General features: G+C 45.3%; 1 protein-coding gene across 1 annotated transcript in view; it reads right to left on the bottom strand.

The window, feature by feature from the left end:
• LOC123521934 (vomeronasal type-1 receptor 4-like) overlaps window positions 1-2,711 on the bottom strand; it is a 14,990-nt gene extending 12,279 nt beyond the window's left edge. The window contains 2 exon segments of the mRNA XM_045292363.1: window positions 2,190-2,263; window positions 2,482-2,711. Of these exon segments, the coding sequence (XP_045148298.1) occupies window positions 2,190-2,263; window positions 2,482-2,711 (304 nt within the window).
• Window positions 2,712-9,808: the final 7,097 nt, after the last annotated feature.

Genomic DNA, 9,808 nt, shown 5'->3' with positions numbered 1-9,808 from the left:
TTTTTTTTAAAAGAACTTTATATACAAGAGCAATTGAATATTGAGAAAACATCCCAGCCCAGTACAGATCAAGTCCATAGATCCAGTATTAGTCTGTATATAATCAATCCCTCAGTTACCACCACCCCCTCCAAACAAATCACCCACACTTCCCATATTATTTCCTCCACCCACAGTCCTCCTGTCTATAAACAACGTGATGGTATACTCAGTGTCTCACCACTTTCCCTTGACAAAGATTACTTGCCTCTCGTGAGTGATAAGTAGACCCATCATGCTGAGTTCAGTCGGAAAGACAGATATCTTTCCAGTGAGTCAACAGTGATTAGTGGAAGCTCTGTTGCATTATAGCAGGACAAATATGGGGGGATTTAAGAGCAGATAAATGAGCCCTGATTGGATGCTTGAGCCAACCAGTGATTGTACAGTGGCAGGGGTGGGAGGCAGAGTAGATAAATCTGCTAAAGAAAATATTTCAACTGAGGCAACCCTATGGGGGAAGTTCTACTCTGTCATATAGGATTGCCATGATTGGGAATGACTGGCTGGCACACAGTCATTACCACCAAGAGTATATAATCACCACGGTGGCCAAAGAAGTTATTACAGGTGTTTGAAAGAAGGTGTTTCAAGAAGTGACATATGGGGGTGGGGGTGGGGGGGAAGTGACACAGGAATATGTGAGTGAAAGATGGTAAAGTACTAGGTGTGTTAGAAACATTAAAGGAGGGGGGAGCGGGGAGGGAGGGGAAAATGAGCTGATACCAAGGGCTCAAGTAGAGAGCAAATGTTTTGAGAAGGATGATGGCAACAAATGTACAAATGTGTTGACACAATGGATGGATGGATGGTGATGAGAGTTGTACAAGCCCCCAATAAAATGATTTTTTTTAAAAGAAAAGAAACATTAAAAGGTTAATATATGAATTTTAACACTATAAAGATTACAGAAAATATTAAAATTCCTTGAAAAATACCAACTAACCAGGATTAATTCAGAGAATCTAAATATTAGCCTGTTATAGACTCTGAATCATACCAAGATGACTTCACTATACCAAACACTTAATAATCCTAAATCTATAGAAATTATTTTAATATATGAGGATGAACACCTTCCAGCAAATTTTATTAGGTTAGCTTTATCTGGTATCAAAACCAGGCAATGGTATAAAAACCTCACACAAATATAGACATGACTAATATAGATCAAGTTATTTTAATAGGATGTCAGCAAATTTAATATATAACTGAATGATTGCAAATTGAAAGCTAAAAGGAACAGAATATATTTAAGGACACCACCAATACATAAATAATTTTGACAAATTTAACAAACTATGTTCCAGACCTATAAACATAATTGCAGAGCACTGCTGCAATAAAGAGGTATAGACAAATGGAGATACATATCAAGTTCCTGAATCTAAAGGCATACCTATTAATTATTTCTACTATAAATGACATTGGTGAAACACAATCCCAATTTCCCAACATTCTTTTTCGGTAGACCTTGACAAAAGGATAGTATCTGTTTCCTTATAGGATGTACCACGTGAGATTGGATCCATTTATTTTTCAATACACATGCTTGGTAAATATCATGCCTCATGATCCATAATTAAGAGATTCCTGAGATCAGGAAGGTGGCTGTTCGCTTTGCTCATGAACACTCCAGCCAGAACCGAATTTACTGACGAAGATTCTGGAGGCGCCCCAGGGATCTCCAGGGTGTAATAACTAGAGAAGCAGGTCACCAGGTCGTTTTGGGGTTTTTTTGTTTTGTTTTTTTCACCAGGTCGTTTTAACCAAGGAGCCAGGGGCTCCCAGTTGGAGAAGCCAACTTCAGGTGGCCACCGAGTGTTTAACCAGTGAGCCACGGGGGCCTCTGACAAAAACATACACATCTACCATAAAATACATGGGCGATAATAAAAATATATCATTTATTAAGGGTTGGGGGGAGCAGGGTTGGGGGAGGGAGGGACCAAAAGGGAGCTGATATCAAGGAGTTCGAGAAAAAAGAAAACAAAAAAAGATTTTTTAAGAAAAAAAGGAAAGGGATTGTAAATGATGATGGCAACAATCGCACAACTAGGCCTAGTCTAAAGGACTGTAATACGTGTAAGAGCTCCCCATAAAACGTTCACTAAGAATCATAATAAAGGAAACGGGCGAGAGTTCGGTACTCGCGAAGTCCCCCAGGTAGGGCGGCGGTGACCCGCCGCAGCGGGTGGCCCGGGCCCGGGGCGGCCCGGCGGGTCTGCAGGGAGGAAGCCCGGGGCGGCAGGTGCAGCCCCGCCCCCGCAGCGCCCCCGCGGGTTTTAGAAGTGGCGGCCGTCGGCCCGGGCACTGCCCTTCACACCTAGGCCCAACCTGCTACCAACGGCGGCCTACGAGTGGCCAGGGAGTCCCTTGAGGCCTTTAATCGGAAGCCAATCAGAAGACTTCGTCGACTACAGCCTACAGCCTACCGCCTACAGCCCACTTCCGGAAACGGGGGTCAAAGGTGACTTCCGGAAGGGGCGGGCCAACGCTGGGGCCCCGCGGCCATGATCGCGTGCCTTCTCCCGGCGTGGCCAGGAGTATCTTAGTGGGCCAAGGCCACGTGTCGCCAGCCGGCTATTAAGCTCCCGGGCTCTGCGCCGCCCCACCCTTTCCGCGACCGCACCGAACAGACGACCCGGCCCGGGGGGCCCCAGGGACGCCATGGCCCCGCCACCCCCCAGCGCCGCCGGGCCCCAGGTGAGGGCGTCCGCGTTCTCTCCGCGCCTCGGGCCGCCCGCCGCCCTCGGAGCCCCTTCAGCCCCCGCACGGCCCAGAGCACAGGTTCCCCGCCCCCCAGGGGGAGAAATGGGGAGACCCAGCATCCCCTGGCCGCGGAGCAGCCAGCTGCAGTCCGGCCCCTTCCCTCGCCACAGCGTCGAGCAAGGCCTCTGCGGCGCACGCTACTCCGTGGAGTAGCGGAAGAAATGTCTGGAGAGCTACTGGCCTCCCCCGCCGGCCGATGGAAGCACTCTGAAAGACCACTCCGCAGCAAGACCGGGTTTGCAGGCTCTGTTAGGGGAGAAGACCTGCCGGGCTGCCTCACCGGGGAGAATGACAAGTTCTCCCGTTTATGAGCCTGTGGCGAGAAAAGCTGCAAGCACAGGGGTTCTTGGCGGGTCCCCATGGGCCAAAAACAAAAGCATAACCTTAGGAAGTGAAGCGGGAAGGTGAACCAGGTGGGGTGGGTTTGGGTGGCATAACTGTTGGAAAAGTCACTTCTGGAAAATCCCGGCTGACGTGAGTTTGAGCTTTCGGAATCGTCGCTTCTATACAAATCCTAGCACGACCGAACACAAGTCGACCCTGACCCGTGGGGTCGGCCTGAGTCGTAGTCGAGACTCCAAGGCAAATGATGGAGGAGGCTTGCTAGCCCAACAGTTAGCACTAGGCTGCTAACCGAAACGTTGGACGTTTGACCCGCCCAGTGTCTCTCTCGAGGCGATCTGCTAACAGAAAGATTACATTCAAAGGAAAAGCAAAAATTCACTGCCGTTCAGTCGATTCTGACTCATAGTGACTGGTTGGGACAAAGTAGAACTGCCCTGTGGGTTTCTGAGATATAAAAATCTTTACAGGGGTATAAAGACTCCCTGGTTCAAACCACCTCTCCTGGTTAGCAGCAAAATGCATAGAAATGGCTCCTAGCAAGTTTATATGACAGAATATCAGGGACCTTCAAAAAGTTAATGGAAACATTATCTTTTCATTTCACTTTACATGTATTTGGGGGGGGGACCCTCATAAAGCCTTCCCATAAGACTTGCTAGCCTGTAACCCTTATAGAAGCGTATTGCCTGGTGTTTTCTACCCTAGAGCCACTGTTAGGTTTGAACTCCTGACCTTAACCATTGTGCCACCCAAGCTCCTTGGCTCTTTAAGTTGTAGATAACTTCAGCGTAGGACTGGTGCACAGTGAGGACCAGTGAGATTAAGCTGTTTCTGTTGTCGGTTGTTGGACTTGCTATCATTTCCCGTTTGTGTCTGATGTCTCAGAGCACTATTCTGTGCCCAGTCCATTTGGGATGCCTCTTATGTCTTTCAGAAAGACCTCTCTCTCCCACTGAAGACTTTCCTGCCAGCCACAATTACATGGTGTCCAAAGACAATGGCTACCACACCATTGCACCAGCACAGACCCTTGGGCCTGGGTGGGCAGAGGACGTGTGGCTCTCTGATCGGGGCCATCATTCTCTGCACCTTTACCAGTGGCGAGTAACCACTTCTAATCACATCAGACAATCCCAAGGCAATTCTTGACTTTTCAGGTGTCACTGACCTTCAAGGATGTGGCTGTGACCTTCACAAAGGATGAGTGGGCCCAGCTGAACCTAGCTCAGAGGATCCTGTATTGGAAGGTGATGTTAGAGACCCGTGGGCTCCTAGTCTCACTAGGTAAGGTCTTATCTCTCACTTGTGTGAGAGACCCACCTCATTGTGATTCCTGCCTGGGCACTGAGGCCACAGGAGCTGCCTTGCTCGAGCTGAGATCCTTGAGAAAGAAGCAATAGCTTTTCTATAGCTCCCAAAAGAATCTAGCCTGCCTCTGAGCTTCTTATTTCAGAATCTCCAGGAAGGGCACTTATTAACCCAGTCAGTTTGAGTCTAGTGTCCCCACAAACCAAGTGGCAGGGGTCAAGAGTGTTGGACTGCTCTCCAAAACGTGGGTGAGTCAGGCTGCTCCCTTCCAGTGAAGGCATTTCCATCTCCCAACCAACGAAACCCATTTCTGTCTACTCATTTTAACTCACAGCAGTCTCTGAGGAGAGAGTTGCCCTTCAGGGTTTCCAAGAGTGTATCTTTTTTTTTGAGTGTAATCTTTATGAAAGCAAAATGCCTTATCTTCCCTGTTGGTGTTTTTGAACCACCGACTTTTTGTTTAGCAGCTCAGTGCTTAACCACTGCGCCACTAATAACCAAACCCATTGCCATCGAGTCAATGCCAACTCATACGGACCCTATAGAGCCGAGTAGAGCTCCCCCTTTGGGAAGACTATAAATCTTTACAGGAACAGAAATCCTCATCTGTTGAGTAGCTGATGGGTTTTAACTGCGGACCTTGCAGTTAGCAGCCCAACTTAGCCACTACTCCACTGGGACTCTTCACCACACCACCAGTATCTTTACTTCTATTTCACTGCTGAGCAAGGTGTGGACAGTGTGGTCAGGCCAGGGAGTCCTTCGTAGTTCTCCACTTAGTCAGGGTAGATGTGCCCTCCTTCCTTCTATACCCTACCTCCTTTTCAGACTTTCTTTTCTGAAACATTAATGACAGTAAACACTAGTGGAAAATGTGTGCCTTTACGAAATTTCACATTTGTTTAGTAGTTCAGGAGCTGCTAAGTAAATTTTCTGTGTATCTTCATTGCATATTTTGATTAATTGCAGATTGTAGACGTTGATAAAAATCTCTAAATAACTGACATTCATGGTTGGGGCTTGAATCTGAATACGAGTCAGATTAATTAGTCTTTGGTAGTTGTGTAAATATTGTTTTATCATTTGATCTTGAAATGTCCTTTTTTTTTTTTTTGAACAATATTTTCTTTATTTACAAGTTAGAATCAACAGACAAGGAGAAAGACAGTCCAAGGGGACCAAATGGGGAGATGACTGTCGAAACCCCAGGAGTCCCAAATGTAGGAGAAAGGGGAAACAAAGTAGAAAACAAAAGTCAACGTAAAAAAAAAGATCCCCCCTTCTTCCCTCCCTATGGGGGCTAGGGGGGCACACGTTATCTCCACCCCCTAGCCTTAGAAATGTCCTTTTTGATCATGAATGTAATGCTAATCCTCTTCAGCTTGTCTTTTCCAGGTAGACCATATTGTCTGATTTGTAATGGCTAATAGCCCTGTAATGGCCCTGGTTGGGGTAGTGGTTATGGGTTCGGCTGCTAACTGCAAGGTCAACAGTTGAAACCACCAGCTACTCCAAGGGAGAAAGACGAGACTTTCTACTCCCGTGAAGAGTTACAGCCTCAGAAAATCACAGGGACCATTCTATCCTGCCCTGTAGGGTTGCTGTGATTGGAAGCAACTAGACAGCAGTGAGTCTGTGTTTGAAAACCTAGGGTGTTGATCTTTGTGTGTTGCATTTCATTTTGGACAACATCCAATTTTCCTAGATTCATACTTTGTAAATTTTGCATTCTGATTACTAAATGGATGTCTACAGTTAATATCTTTTTGAGTCAGACCACCTTAGCAGATGAAGGTCCCAAAATTGTAGTCTTCGGGAAATCCTAAAATGTGACTACTTTGAGGAGGTAGCTCTCCCCCATTGTACTTTGAGTGCCTTCCAACCTGAGGGCTTATCTGGCACTGTTGTCGCTCAGTGCCCCTGCTGTTCAGAAGGTTTGCACTGGTCGGTTTTGTAGAAGCAAGTTACTAGGTTCTTCCTAGTGGCTCTTAGTTTGGAAGCTCCATTGAAACATGCTCATCCTGGCTGACCTTGCTGGTATTTGTAACACTGATGGAATAGCTTCCAGCCTCAGCAACATGTAAGCACACTACCTCTGTATGACAAACTGGCAGAAAAGGGAGTATTAATCCTAACGGAATAATGATATCACGTTTGCTTCTGGATGACTTGCATCAAAGGGCATCATTCCCTTAATATAAAGTAGTCTCTACACTTGTCTTTGTTATCTAGTGCTGCTCTACCAGAAATTCCACAAGTGGGTGGCTTTAAAAAAACCCAACAGATTCTAAAAAATAAATAAATAAAAATTTAAAAACATTATTTCTTTCATGGGTTCAGAGGGCAGTTCAAAACCAGAGTGGCAGCTCTAGGAGAAGGCTTTCTCACTGTGTTGACTCGGGGAATATATTTGGGTCCAGCACGCCGTGTTTCTTGGTATCAACCTTCCCTTGAGTCTTGGGTCCAAAGGAGGCACTGCTCCTGGCTGTTCTTTCTAAGGAGTAGTACCCAAACCAAAAAACACTTCTATCTAGTTGATTCTGACTCATAGCAGTTTCCCAGACTGTACATTTTTATGGAAGCTGACTCATCTTTCTCCTGCAAAGCAAATAGTGGGTTTGCACCAACCTTGCAGGAAGCAACCCAGCAACTAGCCCTTGGTAGAAGTCAATTCCTTCCTTTTCTCTCCCCCTTTATCTTTAGTATGATAAAAAGGGCTGCAGGCCACACTCCAGGGAAACTCCCCATACATCAGATCAGAGCTGTGACCTGAATTCCACCCTAATCTCTTTAAAACTGACAGGCTGATCCTATTAGATCACATCATGGGGCAGTAGCTTTGTCATTACATAGGCACTGAAGAAAAGTAAAGTCCATGAGAGCCAAAATACAGCCTTGCGTGTATCCCACTTGAACCTAGCGACCATTTCAAGAACAGATTTGATGCACTGAATACTAGTGACCAACATCCAGAGAAGTCGTGAGATGGCATCAAGAACATCATATATGAAGAAAACAAGAAGACCAAAATGGATGTCAGAAAAGGCTCTGAAATTTAATCTTCTATGTAGAGTAGCCAAAGTAAATAGAGAATATGGCATAAAACAACTGAGCACAAAATTTCAAAGAGCAGCTCAAAAAGGGAAGACAAAATAGTATAATGAAATGTTCCAAGACTTGAGATAGAAAAGCAGAACACTCGGCATATCTCAAGTTGAAAGAACCAGTGACCAAGCCTCAAGTTTCAATCTGAGTGTTCTCTGTATGAAACATTGGATGACGTAGAACCCTCACAAAAGAAGATGGAAGGAGGGAGGGGGGGAAATGAGCTGACACCAAGGGCTCAAGTGGAAAGCGGGTGTTGTGAGAATGATGAAGTCAACATATGTCCTAATGTGCTGGACACAAGTGACGTTTGTACGGATTGTGATGAGTTGTATGAGCCCCTAATAAAATGATTATTTAATTAAAAAAAAAAGAAGATGGAAAGAATACACACAGTCATTGCACCAAAAAGAATTGTTGATAATTATTTTAAAGGAGTAGTAAATTATAAGAATGGATGATAAGGAAGAAGTCCAAGCTGTACAGAGGCATTAGTGAAAATCAAGGCTCCGGGAATTAGCGGAATGCCAGTAGAACTATCTCCGCAAACTGAGGCGGTGCTGGAAGCACTCACTAGTCTGTCCGCACCAAGAACCTTGGAACACAACTACTTGGTTAACTGGCTGGAGAAGAGCCATATTTGTGTCCATTCCAAAAGTGACCCAACAGAATGTGGAACTTACCAAACAATATTGGCATCACTTGCAAATAAAATTTTGCTGAAGATAATTTTTTAAAATCATTTTATTAGGGGCTCATACAACTCTTATCACAATCCATACATCCATCCATTGTGTAAAGCACATTTGTACATTCATTGCCCTCATCTTAAAACATTTGCTCGCCACCCAAGCCCCTGGCATCAGCTCCTCATTTTTCCCCTCCCTTCTTCCCCCTCCCTCATGCACCCTAGATAATTTATGAATTATAATTTTGTCATATCTTGCACTGTCCGACGGCTCCCTTCACCCATTTTTTGTTTTGCCCATCCCCCAGGGAGAGATTATATGTAGATCCCCGTAATCGGTTTCCCCTTTCCACCCCACCCTTCCGGTATCACCACTCGAAGATAAATTTTAAATGGTTACAGCAGTACCTTCCTAATTGGTCAATACAGCAATGTCCAAACCTATGCCAGTAAATCTATAACCAACAGTAGAACTGCTACATAAGATTTCCAAAGCTGTAAATCTCTACAGGAGCAGACTGCCACATCTTTTTCCACAGGAGTATCTGATAAGCTTCAGCTGCTAAGTTTTAGGTTAGCATCCAAGCATTTAACTGCACTACCAGAGTTCCTTAAAGGCAAAGCTTACAGCCCACAAATCAGTGAGCACCGAGGCTGTGTCGGGAACTCTACTGAGTGCGTTACAGGCATGTTCTCATTTAACCCTCACAGCAGCTAGGGCTGCTTAGTTTGTCCGAGGAAGAGACTGAGGAAAAGGTAATTCATCGAGGGCACTTTACATGACAGATAGGATTGACCTGAGGCAGTCTAGCTCCAGAGCTCTGTCTACAGGCTGTCCACCTCTTGGCAACAGAAACGTATCAAATCTAAACAGTGCTTCCGTTTTTGTACTATGTGACCATTTCTCCCTCAATCCCACTTTTGTTGGGGTCCTTATTTTCTTCCTTTTCATCTGATTGACCCTTAATTGTTGCCTTCACCTGGCATTTTCTGGTCTTTAACGTATCTCTCCAAAGGTATTTCTACCCGTGCTTGTTTCCTCAACTGCAGGCCAGTGGCCCTCCCACTTTCTCTGGAGTCAATGTTTAGGAAGTCTTCCATACTCTCTCTCTCCCATATCTGATCAGATACTACTTTGCTATCCTCCTAACATGAAGACATTTCAGTTCTTAGAGCAACTTCTCCCACCCCTGGTGTCTTCTTTATTCGGTGATTCTTCTCCTACACCAGATTGTCCAGAATTCCAACTCAGTATCCTCCAGCGCCTTCTCAGACTCTCATCTAGGTTAATGTTGAGGGTGTCATGTTTTCAAGGACCAAAAACAAAACCCTTGTGCTTCAGAAATGTGAAAGCACAGCAGGCCTCAGGTGCTATTTTCATTTTCCTGCTGATTTTGTTCTGTCTTTGTCGCATCACTAATAAGACCCTTTTATGTACTGGATTCCCTTCAGGTAACAGAGCAGACCTTCAGACCAGAGAGCCTTCAGCTTCTCCACCAGTCTTTTCTGAAGGAGCCTTCCTACAGGGAATCCTGCATCAGGAAGCTTCAA

The sequence above is a fragment of the Echinops telfairi genome, unplaced genomic scaffold (genome assembly GCF_000313985.2).
Source record: "Echinops telfairi isolate 266 unplaced genomic scaffold, ASM31398v2 ScPeMD7_655;HRSCAF=1070, whole genome shotgun sequence".
NCBI lineage: Eukaryota > Metazoa > Chordata > Mammalia > Afrosoricida > Tenrecidae > Echinops > Echinops telfairi.
Note: the sequence above shows the minus strand (reverse complement) of the source record. Positions and strands in the feature narration are given on the sequence as shown.